The sequence below is a fragment of the Nyctereutes procyonoides genome, unplaced genomic scaffold (genome assembly GCF_905146905.1).
Source record: "Nyctereutes procyonoides isolate TBG_1078 unplaced genomic scaffold, NYPRO_anot_genome, whole genome shotgun sequence".
NCBI lineage: Eukaryota > Metazoa > Chordata > Mammalia > Carnivora > Canidae > Nyctereutes > Nyctereutes procyonoides.
The window spans coordinates 23,282,943-23,310,411 of NW_026575036.1; the positions used below are offsets into that span (position 1 = coordinate 23,282,943).

Here is a 27,469-nt window from a genome sequence, read left to right on the forward strand (position 1 = left end):
ATTTTCCTATTTTTCCTTATTTTTTATTCTTTATTTTTATAGTTAGGAGTCATTCATTTGTAGGTGACGGACAGTCTGTGTTCAGTTGGTTTAAACAACAACAAAATGAGGGTGGTTGGCGTTTTTTGGTTCCTGTAACAAAATCCCCAGGTCTGAGGTATAGCTTCCATCAAGGATAGGTAACTGCAGCCCAGATAACATCCTGGGCTGTGTGTTTTACCTTCATTCTGTGTCCACTGGTCCCCTGGCTTGGTGGTTGTAGGCACTACCTTACGGTCTCAGAATGGCTGCAGGATTCCAGACCTCACATCACATTCAAGCCATGAGAGGTTTCTGTTAGCAGCTGCCTCTATTGACAGAGCAAGCTTCTCTTTCCCATAGACATTGGCAGATCTCTCCTCACATCCCACTGGCTCTTATTAAATTATTTATCAGTCCTTGAATCAGTCGCTGAGGCCCACAAGATGAGATAACTATTTGTCTCAAACCAATCAGGATATATGCCTGTAAGGTGGGGGAAGGGGACAATCCAGCCCAAACCATAGGACTGAAAATGGAGGAGAGGTTATTCCCCTTTGGAAAGCAAAATCTAGGTCTGCTTCTAAGACTAGGAACAGATCCAAGGCAGCAAAAGCAACCAGTATCCACTATGGAGTAATTTCAAATGTTCTATAATAAGCATGTATTGGAATTATAACCAGAAAAGATTCGTAAGGAACTTGAGAATGCAGATCTTCCTCCTGTGGAGAAATACTGAACCTATCAAGTCCCCTGAAGAAGTATGGAAACATACCAAGTGTGTAAAAGCTCTGAAGTGACTTAGAATTCATTTCAAAAACCATGTAGGAGTCTGTGCCATGCAGAGGTTAGTGTGACTCCCAAGTCCTGGGGTATTTCAGTCCTTTTAGTTACAAGTTGCTTAATTTGGGTCAAAGTCTTCATCTCTGTGGCTCTTTTTCTGTTGTAAAACATAGAACACTACCAACCTCACAGGGCAGGTGTTGAGGATTTTAAAAATATGTGTGTCTGGGATCCCTGGGTGGCTCAGCGGTTTGGCGCCTGCCTTTGGCCCAGGGCGCGATCCTGGAGACCCGGGATTGAGTCCCACGTCGGGCTCCCGGTGCATGGAGCCTGCTTCTCTCTCTCTCTGTGACTATCATAAATAAATAAAAATTTAAAAAAAAAGAAACGCTTTAAAAAAAAATATGTGTCTGAGGTGAATAGTAAGCACTTAAAGAATCTCATCTATTATAATCACTTAATACTTTTAAAGACTATTAATGGAGATTTAAACATATATATACACAATTTAAAGGGTCTATATCGGGGATCCCTGGGTGGCTCAGTGGCGTGATCCTGGAGTCCCGGGATCGAGTCCCAGTTTGGGCTTCCTGCATGGAGCCTGCTTCTCCCTCTGCCTGTGTCTCTGTCTCTCATGAATAAATAAATAAAATATTTTTAAAAATTAATTAATTAAGGGCCTATATTTGTTGGGCTCAGAGAGGAAGACTGGATATACCTTATCTACTACATTTTTCTCAGCCTTGGCTAATTTTCACATGTACCCACACACACAAACATGTTATTCTTTTCATGAGTATTAAGCCCTAACTGTGAAGGGAAGGAGATAATGCGAGAGATTAGAAGAGGAAATATAATGCCTTCTCTACACACTGATGGCTTTAAAAGTAAGAAAAACATCTTGTTAACTCTCCAGTCACCATACTCACAGTCAGCATTTATAAGCACTTTTCATGTGCCTGGGCTTAATGTTCTAAGTGCTTTTACCTGGAGTAACACATTAAATCCTCACAACACTCCTATAACTTAGTTCCCATTAGGATCCCACCTTATATGGGCAAAGAAATGGAAGCCCCAAAGGTTAAGTAGTTTGGTCCCTCAGCTAGAGGCAGAGCTGGGATTCAGAAGTAGGAACCTCCAGGACCTCACCTGTAATCTCTCCCAGTCACTGCTCTCCACAGGTGAAAACCAGCCTCCCTCTGTTGCTGTAAACAACAGCACATGATTTGGCCCTGAAATGCACGTTCTTTGTAGCTTTTCTCTCTGGAGGCAGTCAGTCAGACACATTGAAATACATACTTTGCAGTAAGTTCGAGGGCAGTTAAGTTCGAGAAAGTAGATGCAGGGAAAACAGTTTATAAGGGAGACCTTAATAAATAAATAAAATAAAATAAAAGGGAGGGCAGCCTGGGTGGCTCAGCAGTTTAGCGCCTGCCTTCAGCCCAGGATGTGATCCTGGAGTCCCAGGATCGAGTCCCACATCGGGCTCTCTGCATGGAGCCTGCTTCTCCCTTTGCCTGTCTCTCTGTGTCTCTCATGAATAAATAAATAAAATCTCTAAAAAAATAATAAAATAAAATAATAAAATAAAATAAAATAATAAAATAAAATAAAATAATAAAATAAAATTAAATAAATAAAATAAAATAAAATAAAATAAAATAAAATAAAATTAAAAAAATGGAGACCTTTAAATGTGCATGGTTCAGGGGCTGGAGAAAACCTACCTAATGAAGGGACACCCTACCAACCACACATCTGTGCTTCAGATGCCCCTACTTCCCCTCCCCACCCCCACACTGACTTTGGGTCTGTGTAGTCAAAAATACAACAGGTTAGTGAAATGAATCTTGTGCAGATGCAAGTATGAGTAACTGCAGGTTTAAGATCTTAGGATCTAAGGGTGAAAAGTGTGTGAAGCTTTCATCAGCAGGTAGCTGCTGCCATCTCTGAATTCCCTCCAGGCACCTCTGCAGCCTTCCTGGTCCTGTCCAGAATCTCACCTCCTGCAGGCGGCTAAGACAAAAGCACCTGCTGACCCTTGAACCAGGGATAGGTCCTCTGTTGGAAGCAAACGTACCCCCTTAATATTAGGATGAAAACTGAGCAAAAACTTTAATGCATACCCTAAAGAATGTCCTGATTGTAGAGGGATGTTTTCACTGGTTCCACTTTTCCTCTTCTGAAGATTCGTTTTTGTGTTTTTTTTTTTTATAGACCTTTATTCAAGCAGTTTGGGGTTTGCAGACAAACTGCACGGTGAGTGAGTACAGGGTTCCTGTGTACTCACGCCCTGTGCAGTTTCTCCTATTGTTAAAATATTTTTTTTAAATAAAATCTTTTAAAAAATGTTATTTATTCATGAGAGAGAGAGACAGAGAGAGAAAGAGGCAGAGACACAGGCAGAGGAAGAAGCAGGCTCCCTACAGGGACCCCGACGTGGGACTCGATCCCAGGACTCCAGGATCACACCCTGGGCTGAAGGCAGACACTAAACCGCTGAGCCACCCACATTTTCCTTCAGTGGACACGCTTTGTTTTGACTTCCATCATTCCTCTCCCTGTTTTTGAAATTTAACGTGCCCGATTTCCACCCGTCTCGTGGCAACTATATGAGAGTCACATCACTTTGCACGTGCACCTTGTCCATTTAAACATGGAGTTGATTTTCAAGTGTAAAAATACTATTCGTGAATCTCATGTTGCTGTGTTTATTGTGCTTCCAGATCCTGTTGATCATTGCCTCAGTTATTGGGATCATCGTCTACAGGCTCTCAGTGTTGGTTGTATTTTCTACAAAATTATCTCAGACCTTCAACGGGACAGACCCAATCCAGAAGTACCTGACCCCACAGACAGCCACGTCTATCACAGCTTCCGTCATCAGCTTTATCATCATCATGATTCTGAACACCATATATGAAAAAGTAGCAATCATGATTACTAATTTTGGTAAGGTCATTCCGTAAGACACTCTTAAAACCTGGTGAGAAATAGAGACTGTCTCTTTCAGGCATTTCAATTTCAGTATGTTACAAATTTTAGAAAATTTCGAGTGTAAACATATTTTATCTAACCTGTGTGGGAAATGAATTATCTACAGCTTTGCATTAGCAAAAGGGACAAAGCAAAGACAATCATTATAATGTCCAAGCTCTGTGTAAACAGATCAGCACTGAATAATATTTTCAATTACGTGAGATCACGTACCCTATTGTTGAAAGTAAATAGTCTCTTTATTGCAAATAAGTGGAATGGGGTCATGGTTCCAGTGGCAAATATGCTCCTCTTTTGCTGAGAGGACAAGTAATCACACTGTTGCGTGGCTTTCCCCCATGCTGTTCATATTAATGTCCCTGTGTTCTTCTCAGCTCCAGCTTTTGTAATAAATGTTTCTCTCTCTCTGGCTTGTATCCCAGGCAGCTGCTTAGTGGTCGGAGTTAAGCACTCCCCACATGCTGCATATGCCTGGGCCATTCTCCGAATGGTCTGCTCAGCGGTCATCTTCTAAAAATGATCCGACTGCTTTAAATTCTCAACTAGAAGGATGACCTGTTCTATCTTCTCCAAATGCCTGTAACAGGTTCCCCATCGTTTTGTTTGTTTCTACAGCCCTACCTTCCTTACCCACAATTCAGGAAGACGAGAGAAATATCATCTAGCAGGCTGTTCAAAAATAACCTGTTGTCTGCTTAGACCTGAGAGAGGACAAGCCTTGTCCATTTGATAACATTAAGCTCGTACATTTTAAGGAATCCTTGAATATTTTGGCCCTGTGGGATGTTGTATTCTTGGCAGAAGGGGGAGGGGAGCCTGTTATACCAACGTGTAAGCTGGGAATTGGCACAGAAGCTATATTAAGGAATTCAAAACAGCTTAAAGGGAAACTGTGTGAATTGTATTTTTTTTTAAACATGTTAACTCATGTATCAGTGTCTTTGATTAAGGTCTCAAAGCTGTTCACAATTTTTAAGTCTTTACCTTTATTTAACCGCAGAACTCCCAAGGACCCAGACTGATTATGAGAACAGCCTGACCATGAAGATGTTCTTATTCCAGTTTGTCAACTACTATTCTTCATGCTTCTACATCGCATTCTTTAAGGGCAAATTTGTAGGTTATCCCGGAGACCCAACCTATTGGCTGGGAAAATACAGAAATGAAGAGGTACGAACTTAGAATTGGATTCTCCTGCCAATTTAAGCTGCTTCGTGTTTTTCGCCACCGGGCGCCCAACAAAGAGTTTCTTCACTGATTCTCTTTGCCTTAACAGAATAAATATCAGCGAAAAAGAAAATTAATGAACTCAGTCTCATGTTAGAACCCTGTAAAATTTAAGCGAGATTTTTCTTTTTAATATTCCAGTGTGAGCCCGGTGGCTGTCTCCTTGAACTGACGACACAGCTGACAATAATCATGGGGGGAAAAGCAATCTGGAATAACATACAAGAGGTGTTACTTCCGTGAGTATGAAGTTTTGTGATCTTGGGGATGTGATAGGGGATAGAACAACCCACCCATCCCACCCATTTGCCTCTATGGTCACACAGCTGCATGCCCACCTCTAAAATGCCGTAAACTCCATCAAAGGTCTCCAGACCGGATGGTCCAACCAATGGTGTATATGTATCCAGTGTTTAATAAGTATGTTAAAAAGAAAAAAAACAAGTTTATATTTAACTTAAATCCCCATCTGCTACAGTTTATGCCTATTAGCCTATTGTTGGTAGCAGTCTGATTCTAGTCCTTGGAAATGGCTGTTGTTGGGGCTGTGAACTAAGTATTTCCTCAGTTTATTACAGCCGTCTCCTCTCTTACACTATGGTTTTAAAAATCAACGGTAATAATTTGTTGAGTTCCTAGTATGTACCAGTCACTGTATTAAGTGCTTTATAGATCTCTCAATCTGTCAGACAATCCTGATTTTTATCTCCCTTATGCAAATGAAGATTCTGTGACTTAAAGGGGTTAAGTGGTTTACCCACATTCATATTATCCGTAAGAGGCTACTCTGGGATTCAAGTCCAAGATCATGGGACTCCAAATCCACATGCTTTCAACAAGAGAAGTTCTCTTGTGATCCTAAGGCACGGGATTACATGTTTTAAGAGATAATGATCTAAAATAATAAACACAAATGTCTTGACTTTACTGTTCTTTCCCTAAGGAATGAGAACAACAGATGTTAGTTAGCCAAGGTCACACTGTCCTTCTAAATCTGCACTTAAGCTCGCTCTATCCTATCTCAAAGTGAATAGTCCAGTGCTGTTTCAATTTCTGCACATTTTCAGGGGCTTATTATATTCATTTTTTTATCGCTGCTGAACAGATTCCTACCAACTTAATGATAATGGGAGGACAATGACAAAAACACAAAACAACACAGATTTAATATCTTACAGTTCTAGAAGGCACAAGTCTGACGCAGCTTTCAGTGGGCTAAACTCAAAGTGTTGGCAGCCAACCTATTCCTTTCAGGAGCCTATAGGATGAATGCATTTATTTCTCTTTTCTAGCTTCTAGGAATTGTCTACATTCCTTGGCTTGTGGCTGCTTTTGTCATCTTAAAACCAGCAGTGTTGCTATGTGTCTGACTCTTCTATAGTCACATCCCCCTAGCTCTCCCCCTCCCTTCTTCTCTCCCTCCCTCCCTCTCTCCTCCACTTTGATTGCCCTGATAATTACATTGGGCCCACCTGGATGATCCAGGAAACTATCTTAAGGTCAGCTGATTTGCAACCTTATTCCCCTTTGCCATGTCACTTAACATATTCATATGTTCTGGGGGGGTGGGACATGGCCATCTTTTGGTGGACCATTTTTCTGACTACCACACATACCTTTTCAAGATAATTTCGGGCTCTGAGTTTCTGTCCTCACAGAACTTTTGATCTCTCTTCTGTCTTGCCTCCTATGTCTATACTTTCTGCTTATGGCAACCCAAAAGCCAACTGTGGCCCCTCTCAGTGTCCTCCAAAACTACGCACACAAGCAGCCTTTACTGATGTTTGGGACATGGAGCCAGCAACCCAAAATAATTCTGAAATTAAAAACCACCATCTTGGGCAGCCCCGGTGGCGCAGCAGTGTGGCGCTGCCTGCAGCCCGGGGTGTGATCCTGGAGACCCGGGATCGAGTCCCACGTCAGGCTTCCTGCATGGAGCCTGCTTCTCCCTCTGCCTGTGTCTCTGCCTCTCTCTCTCTCTGAATAAATAAATAAATCTAAAAAAAAAAAACATCTTTTAAAAGTCTTTTCTCCCACTGCATAACTGGATTTTTTTTATGACCCTTCTTTGTAGGCTCCAGACTCTTCAACCTATCTTCCCCCCACCCCACAGAACTTCCCTCCATTTCTTTCTCCTCCCTCCCCTAAATTCTCCTCTCTCTTCCCCATTACCAAGTTCCTGCTTATTCTCTTCGCAGAGCAGTTCATCTTTTTTTTTTTTTTCCCTGTTTTTGTAGAGCAGAAACGTTTGGATCCTTTTACATTTCATTAGGCTTCATCCTCCACCTTCAATGTGAACTATCAGGGTCTATCTCAAAACAAACATTCCTCTTCCACCTTGCCCCACCCCCCCACAATGCTCTCCTCTCCTCCCTCCTCCCTTATACAAAAAGGATCTGGTCTTAACTGTAAAATTAATATGTGGGGTCCTTACTAGGGAGTAAATAACCCTTAACTTCACTGAGTTCATATTCAGATTTTTCCATATGAGTAAAAGTAGGTCATGCACAAATAGTGGGTTTCTATATGAAAATAAATATATCAAATAGAGGAAAAGGCTTAACTCAGATTAGTAAAAAGCATTTTTCTGAAGGAAGTAGGCTAGTTATTTAAACTAAATTTTGATGACTGGTTGATTGTCAGTGAGCCATTTTCTGAACCAAAAAAAAAGCGGCTGTTGGCAGGGCAGGGGTTGGGGGTGGGGACATATATTTCCTAAACTGGTACTAAGAAATTCATATGAAATAAAAATAAAGGATGTACATAGTATCCATGGTATATTTATACCTGTACTTCAAGTGAGGCCATTGATGCACATTATAGTGAGCTCAGCTTTTTGTTAGACATTTCTTTTTTTTTCTTTCTAATTCATTTATTCCTGAGAGACACAGAGAGAGAGGCAAAGGGAGAAGGAGGCTCTGGGCGAGGAGCCTGATGCAGGACTCGATCCCAGGACCCCAGGATCACGCCCTGGGCCAAAGGCAGGCGCTCAACCACTGAGCCACCCAGGCACCCCTGTTAGACATTTCTATTCCTGGCCTAAAACACCTCAGGGAAGTATGTTTTGAATTATCTCTCCCTTGTCTGAAAACTGGGAATGCTACATTCTAGCCACTTTAGAGAGTGACTTGGACTCTTCCCCGTCAGTCTTTGTGTGTAGGTACCACTTTCCTGTATACGTTTTCCACACAAAGTGAAAGATCAGTTACTCTTCCTACCCAAACCGATCCCCAACCCCAAAATACATAAGATAGGCAAGAAAAGCCTGGTCAGTCAGTAGCTATTTTCCCACCATTTAAATATGTCCAAAGGAACATAATGAAATGAATGTCACCGTAAACTGGTCTTCTTCCACCCTGACACCACTGGAGGCCCTCAGTGAGGATTCCAGGAACAAAGCACATCTGGCACTGTGACCCAGGTTCCCTTTGGGGTCCCGCTGGCACCTAAATCAGTACCTGGAATTTAGTAGGCACACCCCAGCACCAGCCAAGTGAATGAGTGACCCATGTGCTTCGAATACGTAACATCAGCAAAATAACAGAATTGTTTGTTGGACCCAGGGAACAAGCCCAAAGTCCTTTGCCCTTTCCAGTCTCACTTTGTATTTTGATATTTGAGGCATTCCTGGGAATTTTATTCTGTGTTTGACAAAGGGTTCATACAATTCCTGCATTAAGCCACTCACTCTGGAGAAAATTTTATGATTAAACGCTAAGGAAAATAATTACAGCTAAAAATCCAAAATACCAATAGCATTGTTCTTTGGTGTTTAGATAACGGATGGCTGTAATTTTCATCTATTGTAGGTTTTCTGTGTTTTTCACAATGGGAATGCACTACTTAAATGAGGAAAGTGAACTATTATAAGAGAACAGATCTGATTTGGCTGGAAGATGAACCAGACATACAATAAAGAGAACCCGAAATACAGCTATCCCTCACTATCCATACTGACCCTTTATTTTCAGGAACAGTAAAATAGATTCAGATAGTGAAGGATGCTTGTATTCAAAATTAGCAAGTGGGAATACTGTGGAATATCCTTAATAGAAGTGATGATTATCTATAGCATCTGGATTAAATATGATTATGAAGCTACAAAGAGAAAATGAGGTGTAAAGTGCTTTACACATAATAAGGACTTAGGGAAGGGTGCTTTTGCAATGCTGTTATTGCCAGTATGCATGATAAATCTCTAAGAAAATTATTTTGTAACCCCTGCTAGAGAGAGGAAGCTTCCACTCATGGCCGGGGGAAGAAGTATCTGGAATCTGTATTTTTAAAAAGTTCCCCAGGTGATTCTCATGTTCAGTCAAGATTGATATCTCTGCACTAGATTCGTAACTCACTAGAAAACCCTAAAGACCAAGGACAGTGATGGATGGATGACAGCCCAAGGTTCCCTACTACAGATAAGTAGTTCAATTCAGGAAGACTGAACAAGAGGCTCAGAGTCTGTAGTTCAGAAAACAAAGCTACTCAGAAAGACGTCTAATATGATGTATTACGGGTGATGAAAGGCCGCACAGTATGAGAGGGAAGTACTAGATGGGCTGATCATACAAGTGGTTGCCAAGACAGAAGTTTCACCCTTAGTCCAAATTTTAATGGATTTGGACCCCCGATAGTGAAAGAACTGCTTCTCTGGAGCATTGAGAGGATTCAATCAAGAGGCTAGGACTGGAAGTGTGAGGCAGAGCAAAAAAACAAAACAACAGAAACCAGGAATCTCGAGTTTGGGTGGCATGAAGGGTGATGAGTGACACCACCTGTGTCACAAGGCCCCTGTCGTGTGAAACTGCAGGTTCCCAGCCTTACCTTAGACTTGACTGATTACAGAGCTTTGGGTTGGGTTACAGGATGTAGCACTAGCATCAAGCATTCTAGGTCATTCTAAGTGCTAAAGTGAGATCCGCCAATCCAGACAGCATTGTGTCCCCAAGCCAAGATTCTAAGTAACGTAGGCTGTGTTACCTGTCAGCCTCAGCAGTTAGCCTGTATTGGTCCAAAGAAAATCTTGTTTGTGAAGGTGGTCTTGATATATTAGGAAATGTGCTAAACACTTGACCTGTTCGGAATTATTTAATCCTGACAGAAATCCTGGGCAGTGTAAGTTTTGTTACCTCATTTAATTTGAATTTTTGACCAAAGTCAAAGAGTAAGCAATGAAGAGTAGATTCAGATTCAGGGGTGTCTGAGACCATATCCCCTCCACTTTCCACAGCCTCCTACTGTGCCCCTAATGTCACAGAAGAGAAAGAAGTGGGGAAAGATTGGGAAGCCAGGGGCATGTTCTGTGGTAGAGCATTTCCCCTTCATGAACCTTGAGGAGTGGCCAGTAAAGTTAACACAAAGACCAGGAGCAGTGGGTCACCTAGCATGACAAGCTATTTGTAACTCATCCCTCCATACAGAGGCCGGACGGGGGTGGGGGGGCAGTGGTGCAGGGAAGTGCACCTGCACACGTGCATGTGCAGCATCCTCCATTGTCTTTATAGTGCGAAGCCTTTTCATTTTCTGAATTTGAAATTTGTACAAGCATGTTGTTTAATGATCCAAAGCTTAGCCCACATGTTTATATTTGAAGTTGTCTGCTGCTGTCGTGCATCTTCTGGTGAACTCAACAAGGAAACCACAAGTCACCTGTTGCTTGAGGGAACAACAGTTGCTTAGACTGCAGGTGCACACCTCATCTCACTGCCAACTTCAATTTTTCTTCAGGAAAAATTGCCATAAAAAGTAGGGGGGACACATTTATCTGGAGGCATTGATAAGGAAAATAACATGAGACAATAGACACCCCTGAGGGGCCAGTGTCCAATAGAGCAGAGCACTGCACTGTTTCCAACCAGCTCTGCACTATAACATTGAGGAAGCATTTTCACTTCTCAGGCCCTTGATTTATTCAGCTTAAAACAAGAGTCAGTCCCATTTACAACTACACCCAAAGCCATAAGAGACATAGGAATAAACCTAACCAAAGAGGCAGAGGATCTGCTTTCAGAAAACTATAGAACGCTCATGAAAGAAATCGAGGTAGACACAAAGAAATGGAAAAACGTTGCATGCACATGGATCAGAAGAACAAATATTTTAACAAATTTTGTTAAAATGTCTATGCTACCTAGAGTAATCTATACATTCAGTGCAATCCCTATCAAAATAACATCTTCACATCATAATAACTTACTTCACAGAGCTGGAACAAATAATCCTAAAATTTGTATGGAGCCAGAAAAGGCCCCAAATAGCCAAAGGATTGTTGAAAAAAACAAAGCTGGTGACATCACAATCCCAGACTTCCAGCTCTATTACAAAGCTGTAGTCATCAAGACAGTATGGTACCGGCACAAAAACAGACATATCAATCAATGGGAACAGAATAGGAAACCCAGAAATGGACCCTCAACTCTATGGGCAACTAATCTTTGACAAAGCAGGAAAGAATATCCAATGGGAAAAAGTCTCTTCGACAAATGATGTTGGGAAAATTGGACAGCTACATACAGAAGAATTAAACTGGACCATTACCTTATACCATACACAAAAATAGACTCAAATGTGAGACGAGAATCCATCAAAATCCTAAAGGAGAACACAGGCAGCAACCTCTTTGACCTCAGCTGCAGCAGTTTCTTGCTGGCATGTCTCCAAAGGCAAGGGAAACAAAGGCAAAAATGAACTATTGGGACTTCATCAAGATAAAAAAAGTTTTCCAAAAGACAACTGACGGAATTGGAGAAGATATTTGCAAATGATAGATCAGATAAAGGGCTAGTCTCCAAGATCTATAAAAAACTTACCTAACTCAACACCTAAAGAACAAATAATCCAGTCAAGAAATGGACAGAAGACATGAACTTCTCCAAAGAAGACATACAAATGGCCAACAGACACATGAAAAAAATGCTCCACGTCACTCAGCATCAAGGAATTACAAATCAAAACCACAAAGGGATACTACCTCACACCAGTCAGACTGAGTAAAATTAACAAGTCAGGAAACAACAGATGTTGGCAAGCATGCAGAGAAAGGGGAACCCTGTACACTGTTGGTGGGAACGCAAGCTGGTGCAGCCACTCTGGAAAATAGTATGGAGGTTCCTCAAGAAGTTGAACATAGGGGGATCCCTGGGTGGCTCAGCGGTTTGGCGCCTGCCTTCAGCCCAGGGTGTGATCCTGGAGTCCCGGGATCGAGTCCCACATCGGGCTCCTGCATGGAACCTGCTTCTCCCCCTGCCTGTCTCTCTCTCTCTCTCTCTCTCTCTCTCTCTCTCAAGAATAAATAAATAAAATCTTTAAAAAAAAAAAAAGTTGAACAAAGAGCTTCCTTATGACCCAGTAATTGAACTACTGGGTATTTAGCACAAAGGTATAAATGTAGTGATCCAAAGGGGCCCCTGCACCCCAATGTTTATAGCAGCAATGTCCACAATAGCCAAACGTTGGGAAAAGCCCAGATAACCATCTATCCATCAACAGATAAATGGATAAAGATGTGGTGTATATGTATGTATGTATATATACATATGTGTGTGTGTTTGTACACAATGGAATACTAAGCCATCAAAAAAATGAAATCTTGCCATTTGCAATGACACGGATGAAACTACAGGATTTTTTGCCAAGTTAAGTGATTCAGAGAAAGATAATTATATAATCTCACTTATATGTAGAATTTAAGAAACAAGACAGAGGATCATAGAGGAAGAGGAAAAAATAAAGCAAGACAAAATCAGAGAGGAGTCATACCGTAAGAGATTCTTAATCATAGGAAACAAACTGAGGGTCACTGGAGGGGAGAGGGTTGAGGGGTGGGGTAACTGGGTGATGAACATTAAGAAGGGCACGTGACGTAATGAGGACTGGGTATTATGTAAGACTGGTGATTCTCTTATCTCTGAAATCAATAATACATGTTAATTGAATGTAAATTTAAATTTAAAAAAAATAGGGTCTTGGGCCTGTTTCATCTAAAATGAAAATCTATCACTTTCTTTGAGAGCCCTTCAATGGCTCCCCACTTCACCCCAAAAATGCCCAAATCTTCACAATGGTCTCTTAGGCTCCCCACCTCTCAAAACTACCAAAGTAGTTTCCTACTAGTCCAGGACCACACCAGCCTCCATGCTGTCTGCCCAACATAAAAGGTCTGCTCCTGCCTCTGGGGCTCTGTAGTCACAGTTTCCTCTGCCTCCTTCATAATTTTATTCAAATGTCACTCCTGAGCCCTTCCCTGCCACTGCACCACTCCCCCTACCACAAATACAAACAATCTCCATTCCTTGCCCTGCCTCATTCTTCTCCACAGCATGATCACCAGCTCACATACCATGTCTGGCTTTATTTTATCTTCTCTGATGATTTCATACTGGAAAGACTATTTTGGATAATAGCAGAGAAATGGGGGGAAAAAATAAGAAATCTAAAGTTAATCAAATGAGAGAAAGTATTTTTAAAAACCTAACTGTCCATATGAAAAGGAGCTGAGCGAAAAAAAACAGTAGCAGTTACAATTTTAATAAAACCTGGTACATAGTACTGTTTTTCAAAATATTTGGGGTTAAGGAGGCAGAAGTAAAAAGAAATTGAGTATGAAAACAAACAATTCATTTCTTGGGGAGAATGATGTGTTTAGCTCAAGATATCTGCAAAATAACTTGATAAGATTCTAATTCACAGTTTGATCTTTTTGGCAGCTGGATCAAGAACCTAATTGGACGATATCATACAGCTTCCAGAACAGAAAAGAAATCCCCACGATGGGAACAAGACTACCACCTGCAGCTCATGGGCAAACTGGGATTGTTTTATGAATATCTTGAAATGAGTAAGTCCTTACTGAAGTTTTAGGTGATATAAATTATATTGGAATATGTCTTGGATCCCAAATAATTCCCTGGCATATTGAAATGAAGAAAAACACATTTTTCTCCACTAGGGAAAATTACACAATCAGGCCTTCAAATAAGGTGACTGTGTGTATCTTTGTCAGTATTTGTCATACAGAGCTAGAGGTTTATTACTAAGCAGTGAAATGCAATATTCATTGAGGTGCAGCCTCACCATTCTCCGTGTACTCTACCCATGCTGTCTGAGAGTGAACTCAGAACTATTATTAGAGGTGATTCAGCTTGGGCTGGAGTCCACACAGGCACAGCTGTTGGCCAGTACACTTCTGAATGAAGCATTTAATCAAGCCTGGACGGGAAGCCCGTATGTAGGAGCATGCTCTTACGAGGCAGGAAAGATCAGGGTTCCCCTTTCATACCTCCCACCTGCTTTTGACTGCGTGTCTGTTTCTCCAGGCCCATCACTTCTGCATGGTTCCTTGAGTGACCTCATGGCTAATCCCTGGCTTGAATGTAGAACCATTTTGCTGGTTTGGAATTAAGATTTAGCACGGGTCCCTTCCTTCGTGAATGCCTTTGTCCATTTGCGCAGTATTAGCTTGGGCTCTATTTCTCGTCCGTTGGCCTTGATTCTCAGTTCTTGGGTGCCTTTAAATGAACACATCTCCAAACAGATTTCCAGAGGAAACACTATCTTTTCTACTATGCATGACACGCTTCTATCTAACGGAAGGCTTACAATTTGCAGGTTTTGTATCTGCACCCTATCAGCTAACCATTGTACCGAATTACAATTTTTCCAAGCTTTAGGAGGCACAACATTTTGGTTGACAGGCCTTGCTTTTATGCAGAGGGGTTTGTATGTTTGCGAAGATACCCCTTTGTGGTTCCTGTTCACAAGTCTGCGGATAGACGATGGTTTTATTAAATCACATTCTATATGTGAAATAATTGCTTTTAAAAATACACATTATACATGGAGACACATCTGCGTCCTTCAGTGAGTGAAAGGTTCGTCTTGTAGCTTCTTCAGTCAACAATACTTTGCAGTCTGGAGTTTGATTTGAATTTCATTCTTGATTTTGTTATGTTTCGTGACCAGCTTTGATTAAGGATATAGCTTCAGTACGTAATGTAGAAGCTAGATTTATTTATTTATTCTTTTTCTTTCCAAACGGACTGCAAGACAATTACCTCTGATTCCAAAATGAGTCATAATTGTAAATATTTCTTATCGGAGCTATTATCAGCACCAACAACATTCTAGGGCAGGATATCATTTGTTATTTTAGCACCAAATACATACCTTGGGGGAAAAAGTTATTTTTCTGTAGTTGACTACAGACACTCAAATAAATAGTGTTGTAAGAAGTTATAGGAAAAGGTTGTGCTTTGGGGGGAAGTTGGCATGACTTTTAGAGCTTCATAGTCTCCTTAAAATAATTGCCAACAAAATAATTCGGCCTCATCCTACCCTACGAGAAAGGCTGGAATAACAACTGTTCAAGATAGACATTTATTAAATTGTTTTCCTATTATCAAACTAATACCTAATGAATTAGAAAAATTAATCCGTTTTTGAGAATAGGCAGTCTAATCTGTATTCAACACCACTACTTTTTGTTATTGGACCTTGTAAGAGACAGAATGGCCAAGTGCTTTTTGAATTATTTTTGTTCCTCTAAAATAAATACAGAGCACCTTTGGTGATGGTCTCATCACCACAGTTCCCTTCCTCTGGTTTTCCCCTTCTTCATCTGCCTTTCTAATTTTGCCTCCTAGCTGCTGAAGGGAACCATCTTCTAGCAGACGACCCTTAAACCCAACCACCAGCTCTGTTACCCTCTGCCTAATGCAGGAGACTAGAATTCCCCTCTGTCTGAAACACCCTTCTCTTCTCTACGTGAGGAACTGCTGCCAAACCTCAGCAGTAACCTTTAACTTTTTACACAGATTTGCTGCTCTTGTCTGTAGGAATTAACAGCACTTGATTCCTGCCTTGATGGCATCTGATTATGTGCACACCTCCCCCCAGACTAGACTGATCCTGCTCAAGGTGGCTACACAGACCTTTGCCTCTTTCAGCCTCAGCTGGAGCACACCACCGTCTGGACCCCAGGACTCATAAATATTTAATTAAGGGACCTGAGCTTAGAGTTTCAACACACACATACAACTGTTAGTTGAGTTTACGTTAACATTGCCCCCACCATCCCACTGAAGTTCTTTTATAGCTTGTTTTTGGGGTTTTATTTTTGAGTGAAATTTCTACGTTATTTATCTCCACCATCCTTGGAGATTATTAAAGTAATCCTATTATGTTAACCAAAATTGCCTCCCCAGGTGTATATGCCTGACTTCTGAGAATTCAGACACAGGATATAGAGAAATTGTCAGTCTAAAATCTGGAAGCCATAAAATACCATTTTGTATTTAGAGCACTACACAGCATAGACACCAGACTCTTGAGAACTTAATGATGGCTTCTCAGGGGCAGGTGCCATAAATTAAATGCACTAAAGTGATGGAGGGGGTCGTTTGTCTCTGGCCCTGCCTCTTCTACCCTTGTTAATTTGACTTCCCCATCCTCCATCTCTAAGTTAATTTTTAAAGATTAAAACAATGACCTTCATATATTATTTTCTCCATTTAATTTACTATAATTAATATCAATACTTCTTCAGCATTTTCTTGTGCCCACTTAAGTGCTCCTTACACTCTCCAGGACTCAGGCCGGTCTTCTCCCCCACTACCTGCATTGGTGTTTCCTCATCTTTGCATGCCTCCTAACTCTATACTCATTCATCCAATAAACATATATGGAGTACCTGCTATGCCAAACACTGTATCAGTTGGTGGTGATACCAAGATATGTAAGACTTGGTACCCACCCTCGCGGAGCCAAGTGAAGGATGGTCAACACCTAGTAGATTATTAAGAAGGTAAATGAAGATCAGCCTTCCTAGAGCAGGTGATATTTGAACTGGATTTTGTTTTTTTGTTTGTTTTTTGTTTTATTTTTGAACTGGATTTTGAAGGATGGATGGAAGTTATCTGTCTAAAGTATGCTAAAGGGAATAGACATTTCATGCAGAGAGGGTGATACATTTAAAAGTACAAGGGCATGAAACAGCTTGGCCAGATTCTATGGTGAAAACAAAAGATCCAGAGGTGGGAATATCAGGTAAGCAAAAGCTAGGTCATAATGGGTCTTGCGTGCTTAGCCAGGCGACTTGAACTTATCCTTAATGAGCTTATCCTTACCCACTGGAATACTTGTAAGCAAGAGAATTATATAATGTTTATGTTGAAAAAGATGAGGTCATTCTGCTGCAGAATGGAAGCTCTTTGGAAGGAAAAGGATATTTTGGGAGGCTACACCAGGCAACCCACACAATTGGATAATCCCCACACCTAAATAGAGGCAGTGGGCATAGCCACAGGATCAAGGAGACAGATTCAATAAGTGTTAAAGAAATGACTAATATGACAGGTGAAGAATAGAATCAAGATAATTTCCAGGAGATTGAATATGCAGGTGGATTATGAGGAGAAGAACTAGTTTCAAGAAAATGGTTCACCACTGGGTATTTTGAGTGCAAGGTGCCCATGGGCCACATCCATAGCAGCGACCATTAGAAAGTTGGATTCCCTAGGAGCTCAAAGGAGCTGCAGATGAGGCCATAGGGGTGATTCAGGCACACCAGGCACAGAATTGAGGATGAGACCCTGGGGAAAGGAGCCATTTAAAGGGTAAATGGGGGGAAAGATCCACAAAGAGGAGGAAGACTGGCAGAAGAGTTGGAAGAAACGTAGCAGAGAGTTGTGTCAACAGAGAAGCTTAGAAGGTGGTAACGTTGTTTAAGAGAGATTTGAACACTGACTAAAAGCTTAATGCAAAATACGCAGACACGGTTGGGAAGCAAGAGCCGAAGCCCACACTTAATTCCTGGACAGTGGGGAAAGGTGGAAGAAGCATTCTGTAGCATTAAAAAAAAAAATGTGTGCATGTGCATGCACGCACACACACATACACAACCCTACCTTGGCTTTTAAAAATGATTTAAATAAAACAGAAATCAAGGGGGAAGAGCATTCCACCAAGAGGGAAATGTTTGGCCATATCAAAAGCAGCCTAGCGATCCAACAAATAAGTACTGAGATGTACACTGATTTAGGAATAGGCAGTCACCGAAAAGTGAGCCCTGCAAGGGCAGTGGCAGTGCAGTGGTGAGGGCTGTGGCAGGATGAGGAAGGAGTGAGTGATGGAGAAATAGTCAAGTTAGGTACTTCAAGAAACCTGACTGTAAAGTGAAGAAGAAAGCATAGAAAGTGTTAGAGAGCAATCTTGGGTCATGGAAAAATTTTAGGCAAGGATTATTTTTGTTTTTAGTGTGTGGCTTTTGCCTTGCAGCATCCATAGGTCTTTTTTGTTGTTGCTCTTCATTTCAAAAGTTTAGAAAGTTCTCGCTTAAACGTCAAAACAGATTATGCCATGTTGGTTTTTCATTATTTTTTTAATTAACCTATCTGTAATTTATTTTGGCATCAGAAGTGAGGACTCTGGACCAGTTTTTCCAGTGATGTAGCTAATTGCCCCAGTACTTGAATCCACTGAATTGAATTATTACTCTTTCTGCATCTATTCTGATTAATTCAGAATTAGTTCTAAACTGTTTCAGTTCCCATAGGGTAATAATACACATTCACATCCCTTAGAGCTGGTTCCATCTTATCCTTTTTCAGAAAGTCTCTCATACCGTCAGTTCAAGCATCGCTCTTCATTATCTTACTCATGTAGATTTCTTAACGTTAGCATCACCTTTCAGCTTTAAAAAAAAAATCTATTTAGGATTATTAGCTAAATTTGCGTTAGAATTCTAAATTATATTTTGGAGAAAAAAAAAATTAAGTCCCCCAATTTGAATCTGCCCAGTTAAGAGTATGGTACATCCTACCATCCATTCATTTATCATTATTTGTTTTTATTTTTTACATCCATTATCATATCACTGTTAACATTTCTCACCAATTTATTCCTAAATAATCTGGACTTTTGCTGTTATTATAAATGGCATCTTTTCTATTTGGGATTTTTTAACTGGGTTAATTGCTAGTATAGTCCTAATTTCTGGCTTCTCTTGAATCATGGGGAGATCTGGCAACATTGGATTCTCATCCCAACATGGCGACTGTGAGTAGTAGTCCCTTTTATTAGGCTACATACTTGCCAGTTTACCACAGTTGACTGCACCCACTCCACTCATTTCTATTACTTGCTTGGCCCCTGCAGGCCGATGAATTCACATAGAGGTAGGTGGTGCAAAGACACAGTCAGCAGCATAGCACCAAGCATTAGTGTCAACATCTATGACCTCACCAACTCTGGTCCTTGCCTATCTATCATCCCTGAAGCTGATGGCTCCTGCCTGGCCTGTGGACCTACCAAATCTTTCCATCCTTCTTTGTTCTTCTGCAACACACCCTGGCCTCTCAGAGCAGAAGCACATGCCCACTCCTACCTACATCCCCTCCACATCTTGCCCTTCCTGGCCAGATTGATCCCTGCCCCTTTTCGAGCAGTAGCTATAAAGGGGCTGTGATCTTTTATTAACAGCCTTAGTTCCATATCTGTACTAGTTTACTTGAAAAATTTGTCTTAGATCTCCAGCCTTCTCATTTCTAACCTTTACCCCTCTGTGGTACAGCTTGCCCCAAATCTCTATTGCCCCATCTATAGCGAAGTCACATAAATTACAGATAAGGAAGAAAATAACGTCTCAGCCATCACTTGAATTTTTACTTACTGTGACCACATAGACTGCAACAACTTCAAGATAAAAATTCCTGAAGAAATGTATTTTGCCTTATTAGGACACTTCCATCACTATATTTCCCTGATTTGTAAGAATATTAAAAATTCTCTGAATGCACCGCATTGCATCTACAGACTCGGGGGAGCTTGCTCATTTGCCTGTTTCCAGCATGTTTCTTCTAACATTCTCTAAACATAGCCTTCCCCAAAGTACGTTTCTTTTTAACTTGTTAGATACTTCCACAATAGTCCTTTTCTTTTTTTTAACCCTAAAACACAAATCATCTTCCAACATCCAATTGTTTCAACAGAGAATGAATATACTTAGAGTGTCCCAACTTTATTACCAGCAAATAACTTTAGTTGATTAAAGATTTTCAATATATTATTCCTATTACGCATATACAAGTGAATGAAATCGGCTATAACTACTCGTCTTTCCAGAGACTTCACATTTGTCTTTTGTTTGGGTTCTTTCAGTGTTGAACATTGTTATTACCATGGATGTCTTTTCTCTCTGGTATTTAGTTTATTGTTTGCCTTTCTCTTGCTTTATAAGAGTAAAGGAAAATATGTTGTCCTTCCATCCACCCACCACTCCATGATGCGTGTCCATTCCATTGACAGTTATTCAGTTTGGGTTCGTCACCTTATTTGTGGCCTCTTTTCCACTGGCCCCTCTGTTGGCTCTGGTGAACAATATATTGGAGATAAGAGTGGACGCGTGGAAAATGACTACCCAGTATAGACGCATGGTTCCAGAGAAAGCCCAAGACATCGGAGCATGGCAGCCCATCATGCAAGGAATAGCAATTCTGGCTGTGGTGACCAATGTGAGTAAACCTAGGCTTCACAGGATAAAGACCTTGAAAAGTCCAAAAACGCGTTAGTGATGCTACCTCAAGAATGAAGTGTTTGCTGTTGTTGTTTTTTTTTTAAACGGGAGGGAGATGCCAATACCATCATCCATATAAAAACAGTTGTTATAACTGTGATTATTATTATTGTTTAATGATTTTAATTGTTTATAATTATTATTCATGACTTAAAAAGTCAAGACCTCTTACAGGGGCAGTTGCTAAGAGTGGCCATTATACTATTGTTCATTTGTTTAAGTCTTTATTCAATAGAAACATGGTAATAGTAATAACAGTAAGTACTAATTCTCTTAATCCTCACAAGACTGTAAAAGAAATTATCCAACAGTGCTTTTATAACAGAGATAGAAATCTGTCTATTTATAATTGGAGGACCCCAAAAGAAGTATCATTCTACCATATTTTATTATGTATTCCAAACTATCGACTTAAAATATTAACTCTTTGATGATAAAGTACTTTGTGAGTTCCATTCATGTGTCACCTTCTTTGATTCCTAGGCAGAGGTTCTTCAAGAAGGGGGGCTCTAGAGTGGGCCTCATTTCTCCTCTCTACCCCACCCTTGGCCTTTGCTAGCTACTCTCTGGTCATTAGCTAAGCAGCCTCATACCCTGCATGTGTCCCAGCTGTGAGGAACAGAACACAATCTTTTACAACCTGTATAGATCTTGGACCAATCTGAACAGTCAGTGTCTGTCTGCCTGTCTGTCTCTCTCTCTCCGTCCTCCCACCCCCATTTTTTTTTAAACACAAGCCAATAAGGAGCTCTCAGGACAATTTCCATCCCAGCCCAGCAAGAGAATGACTACCCCTCCTAGAAATAGCCTTACAATTAGGGCTATTTCCTCCCTTATTTCACTTCGCGTTTTATTTCCAGGTCACAGTCCCCAACAAGATGATATCCCAGTTTTAATTTCTTAGTTAAGCCACACTTGCCCTGAGTCTGCAGCCTTTTCCCACGAGCACTTGTAGAAACAGAACAGAATTCAGCAGTGCCTGTGGGTCAGGCTTCAGGTCAGGCTCAGCACTGTAGACACAGGTCAGACCCAAGGTCCAGCTCCCTGCACTGCAGCTTCTCGGCCACATGACATCTGGCCAGGATTTAACACATCAGAGCTTCATTTTACCATTTGTAAGTTGAATAATTCCCAGCTCCTATTTTAAGAATATTATATACCATAAAGGGTGACCAAGGACTTCAGTGAGCTAATGCATAGAATGCACAGAGCCTGGTCCTCATGCAATCTTAGCTGCTGCTGTGTCATCTTCATCACCCATCGTAACAGTGACTCTGTGTAGACTTTGACAGATCTCTAAACTAAAGGCACAAGAATTTTACAATGTGTCACTGAGCCATGGTTACAGCTTTACACAATAAAGCATATTATCTGGAACCCAGCTGTCACCACCACCACCAACCCCAAGAACCCTCAATTTATCTGACTCCTATGCTATCCCTACTTTTTGGAGAAAGTTGCAAATGGCACACAAAAAAAAAACAACTGCTAGGTGATATCATTTTCCATTCACTCAGGTACCCCACACCTTCAACATCCACTGTGCTACGAAATGACGACTGATATTCAGAAATAGGACAGTGAGGCCTTTCACATTCTACGATCATAAAAGAATGAATATGTCACATCCAATATGCTATACAACACTAAGCAAGGCAGGAACATAGGAATTGTGTGCTTTAGGAAAATTTGAGCAACATTTTTTGAAGCTAAAAGGGTTTTTGTTTGACCTTCAGAAAATCCAAATGACTCATACTCTCCATTCATCCCTCAGCACTCTGGTTTGATTGTGTTAGGCACCTTTTCCTAGTATCCCCAGCATGGCTCCACCCCATTAGCACATTTGGGGTACTGGCTGTGTTACTAAGGCTACTCTGTGGGTGTGGGTGTGCATATATACACACACAGGCACATGCATGCCTGCTAATTGGTGCTACTCGTTCTTATCCAAGTAGTTGTTTTTTCTTACAGCTTAGGCATCATTTTATTACAGCCTAGGAAACCTGCCTTTTAGATCATTGATGGAACTATGGACGATCCTCTTTTCCATATTATTAGGATTCCATACTGCTTCCAAGATGCAGGTCCTGTGTATGTTTTATACGCATAAGAATTAAACATGTACATTATTCCCTCACAAACTTAATGCATACCTCTACAATCTACTGAGCCCAAAAAGGGCTAACTTTCCATCATAGGAGAACTTTTAACTATAGGAAAAAGAGAATAGCTAGCAGGGATGAAAATGGACATCAAGCAGGAGTTTGGTATAAAATCATTCATTTTAAAGCTGCTGGTCTAATAAATAAGCTGAATTGATACGGTTGTATCAGGCAACAGTATCTGCCATTGAAAAGCAATTTATTTTGATATCAATGGAAAATCATGTTCAGAACAGCATGGGAAGTGAGGCACACTACATTTATTTGTCCTCTTGCAGTGTGTCTCAAAACAGCTCAATGCAGGGGGAAAAAGTGTCTTGTCAGAAGACAAGAGAATTATCTTCCTTGTTGGAATGTTTGTAGCTTTCTGGAGCACATCTGCAGGTGATTCCGTAAAGAGCTATAGTTACGTGAGAACAGGAAATTTTAAACTACTGAAATCTAAAAAAAAAAGTAAAATAGTCTTGCCTTGCCCCCTTGCCCCCCAACCGACAGGCAAACACACACACACACGCACACACACACACACACACTTCACTTGAGAGGAAATGCCAAAACTGGTTCTACTAGTGGGAGTAATTTTGCAATAGAAAAGCCCCTTGGTTGTTTTTCTTGCTCTGATATCTTGTTTGTTGGCTTGTGGTCTCACTGCATCTAAACCATATGTTCAGATGAATACTATTAAAAATCATGGTGTGCCAAAAACATGTCTTTCTGCTTCAATAAATGACTGAATCATTGAGCTTTGTTTATGCACATAGAATTTGGGTTAAATTCTATTCCTGACTTTCTCCTTCTTTGAAACCAATTTAACACAGTAGAGAGTTTAAAGCCCAAATTAAAGCATTTTAGAGAAAATTCAGGTAATTTGTAATAGTTTTACATCCTAATAAGGTCTGCCTGACACAGACGTAGGTTTAAAATTGATCTAAATTCATTCCTGTCATCTGGAAACACACAAAACTTTGTTATTTGATCATGTATAATGTTCACAACTGTGTTCAGTTAGTCTTTTTGAAGTTTAGAGGCTTAGACACTAGATCTAATAAAGTAGGCATACATTTGACTGTATGAAGGGAACAACCACAGTATAGTTTCTTGCTACCTACATTTTAAAATTAATAAATTCTTGTTCTCTAATGAAGCAACACACATAAGCACATACTGAGAGTTTAAAATCAGACTATGAGTTGGCTTGTATAAATAAGTCAAGATACTGTAGGAGGAAAAAAAGTGATTTTGAAGGCCATTATTAGAACAAGGAAAATCTATTTTATGTAATATATTCTACTTTTAAGAGGCAAGTGATTTAAAAATCAGTTTTATATCAATTGTAAAAACTCTACAAAGAAATTATATAAGGTCAAATTATTTTCATAATTTTGACACTAATATTACTTATACAAAAAGGCCTTCAAAATCATAAAAGAAAGATTAAAATTATATCAAGTGGAGTTCCAAGGTTGATTGAATCATATAATATTCTCATTCTTGAAAATCTAACTTATATACAATATACGCAAGCAACTTGAGTTAATCCAGGATACTCTGGTCTACGATTGTTCTTACTGTACTTAAACATAATAGGCAACTTGCAGGCCTTTACTTTTCATCTGCAGATGGACTTCATGACAGCCCTGATGGGAACTGAAGTCCAAGAGGAAGCAACTGTTCTTTAAAGCAGCTGCTCAAAGACTTTAGGACATTCGCTATCCATATCCATTGGACGGGAAAAGATTAAAGTTTCTGAATCTTTCATTAAAAAAAAAAAAACAACTGATAAAAACATAATGTTGGAGTATTTGTTAACCATCACTGTAAAGGCCCTAAATTAATGCCCCCTTGTTATTTCCCTCCCCACATAGGCCATGATCATTGCTTTCACGTCAGACATGATCCCCCGCCTGGTGTATTACTGGTCCTTCTCCGTCCCTCCCTATGGGAACCACACCCAGTACACCATGGAAGGATACATCAACAGTACTCTCTCCTACTTCAACGTCTCAGACTTCAAAAGCAGAAGCAGGGGAAGTTCAGCCTCTGATTTTGATATCCGTACATGCAGGCAAGTTTTGCTGATATGTTTAAAAATGTACTTCATCTTTTAAAGGACTTTTACTGCAATGTAATCCTAAATTACTGGAAATACTTTATCCCCCTAGTTTTCTTTTCAGCCAAACTTACAGACTAGGGTCAGAATTTACAAATCAAACCATAAAACGCATGATTTAAAGGTGAGAGTTTCAAATGATTACAGGGAGGCTGATCCCGTAGAACAAGTCTTGTTTGCGTCTTAGAAATGAAGAAACTCAAGGAACCCCAAAAAACAAAATAATTCAGTAATTCAGTTGTTATGCCTAATCTGTTAAAGCACAACTTTATGTACTGAATGATACCAAAGTAGCACTCTCCAAGAAATGCAAAGATGAGAAATGTAAAGACCTCATGCTCATTTGGCAGTATTCTTAGAGGCATTCCTTTCTCTCTGCATTGATTGTAATGTCTGGTAAGGTCAACTATGGACAATGAATATCAAGTAAATCACTAATTGATAAAGTTTTTTGACTACAGATGATACAGTTTTTTTGGTTTTGTTTTTTTTTTTTCCAATCAGAGCCCTAACCTTAAAGGAGGCTTTAAATCTCATTGAGTTCAATTCCTCAAGCCCTTTTCTGGTTCAGATTCTCAGCAACACAACCAAGAAACCAGAAGTTAGCCCAGATAAATGTTTCTAGAGCCTCTTCAGAATCCCACATTGAATCTTCTCTTACTTGACATAATTCTAAAGATTAATCAAACTCTTCCAGGTCTAATAGGGTACAGGCAAAAAATGTGAGATGTGTTTCCTGAGGGAGCCAGACTAACAGCAGTAGCACATGACATCTAATAAGGAAATTAGGTTGAAAATTATAACAAGCAGATGGGCAGCCCATAGCTGAGTGAAGCCTGAGGATACCATTCTATAAATAAGTTTATAAACCTGTTTCTGAAAATATGCTACATTGTTTTGGTTATGCTCTTTTGAGAAAGCAGGAATAAAACTCTGACAAAAAAAGGTTTTTAATACTTTTGTTTTTATACATGTGGAATATGCCATTACCATCATCTTCCAATTTTATGTTAAGTATTACTGGAGTTATTATTTCAGGATTTTGTAGCCAAATTAAACTCTTGGAGAAAATTTATATGATGTCCGATTTCAAAAAGCTTTGCATTAAATATGACCTCTTTTGAAAGGGGCCCCTGCTTCCAGTACTTAGTCCAAAAGAATCTGCTGATATCCCAACGTTTTGTTTCCAGGTACCGTGATTTCCGGAACCCACCTGGACACCCACAAGAGTATAAACACAACATCTACTACTGGCACGTGATCACAGCCAAGCTGGCTTTTATCATTGTCATGGAGGTAGGAGAAGTGTACTTTGAAATAGCTTATAAGGCAGTATATTTGCAGACCTCTTCTTAGCCTTAAGACTTGCCAATTCTGACTTAAAAAATATGTTCTTTTCTCTTGCTAGTAATTATTTTAGGACATCTGTTAATCAGATTTAACATAATGCTCTCATTAATGAAATGAAAGTGATTATCTGCCTGGAAAGGTAAAAACATGTTGTGTGCTAGGGGGATTGAGTGCCTCTCAATTCAGTATTGAGTGCCTTGTTTAAAAATCTGGGGCACTGGGCTGCATGAAGGCCTATGGAGGGGCTTATTCAAGACAACTCAGAGGTGATCTCTGCCCCTGAGAAACTTTTATTGCTGTAATAGTTTTATTTGTATTATCATTAAGTATTTTATTAAATTTTCATAATATACCTCGTATCATAGTTTCTTATAGTCCTAAAATTAACTAGTTCTTAAAAATGGCTAAGGCAGCTATAAATTTGAAATTGATCTAACCAACTCTACTTCTTTCACTGAGGGAATAACTACTACCAAACTGTGAAGCCCCAGAAGGGTGTGATCAGTTAGGATTACATTTAACTGCAGAAAACCCAAAACCCATCTATAGTGCCTTAAACAAAGGTTGATTTTTCTCACATGACACAGTTCACTAGAAGTAGGTGGTTGCTCCCGAAACAATACCAGTGTGCTGGTATGAGGACTGCATCTCTGATTCCCTAGGCTCGCTCTCTCAGCATGTCATGTATGGCTGTAGTGTGAGCGCTACAACTCCAAATGCAACACATTCTAGACAATAAGGAGAAAGAAAGGTGATGCTAGCCATATATGTTCCTTTTTGTCAGGAAAGAAAATGCTTTGCCAGAAGCCTCCAGGGCAGACTTCCACCTGTATCACATTGGCTAGAACCAGAGCACATGATTCCTCCTCACAGCAAAGTGGGCTGAGACCGGAGGCATTTGGTTTGCTCTAAACAAAGTGAGGATCTGTTAGCAAGAAAAAAGTGAGATAGGCTGCCTGGCTTTGATAATTTTTCTACCATTGTAATAACTACTAAAACAGTAACAGAAGAAGAAACAATTCATCATTAGCTCACCATCCTAAGTGGACTCCTGGAGTATCTGATATGTCAGCAAGAAATCACTAGTTTATATTCAAATATGTAGTTGCCAAAGTATTTAGACTTCTGATATCGTGGTTGACTAGATACTGTGAGGGGCCATTTCAGTACAAAACATTCACCATCAGGGACATCTGAGTGGCTCAGTGGTTGAGCATCTGCCTTTGGCTCAAGTCATGATCCTGGGGTCCTGGGATT

The 27,469-nt window shown here is 40.2% G+C and overlaps 1 protein-coding gene across 4 annotated transcripts in view; it reads left to right on the top strand.

Moving 5' to 3' along the window:
• ANO6 (anoctamin 6) overlaps positions 1–27,469 on the top strand; it is a 190,544-nt gene that overhangs the window by 155,157 nt on the left and 7,918 nt on the right. For all 4 annotated transcript variants that reach the window (XM_055318558.1, XM_055318560.1, XM_055318559.1 and 1 more), the window contains 7 exons: positions 3,528–3,753; positions 4,799–4,968; positions 5,167–5,264; positions 13,728–13,858; positions 20,323–20,528; positions 24,618–24,817; positions 26,053–26,158. In XM_055318558.1, the coding sequence (XP_055174533.1) occupies positions 3,528–3,753; positions 4,799–4,968; positions 5,167–5,264; positions 13,728–13,858; positions 20,323–20,528; positions 24,618–24,817; positions 26,053–26,158 (1,137 nt within the window). The remainder of the gene's footprint in view (positions 1–3,527; positions 3,754–4,798; positions 4,969–5,166; positions 5,265–13,727; positions 13,859–20,322; positions 20,529–24,617; positions 24,818–26,052; positions 26,159–27,469) is intronic.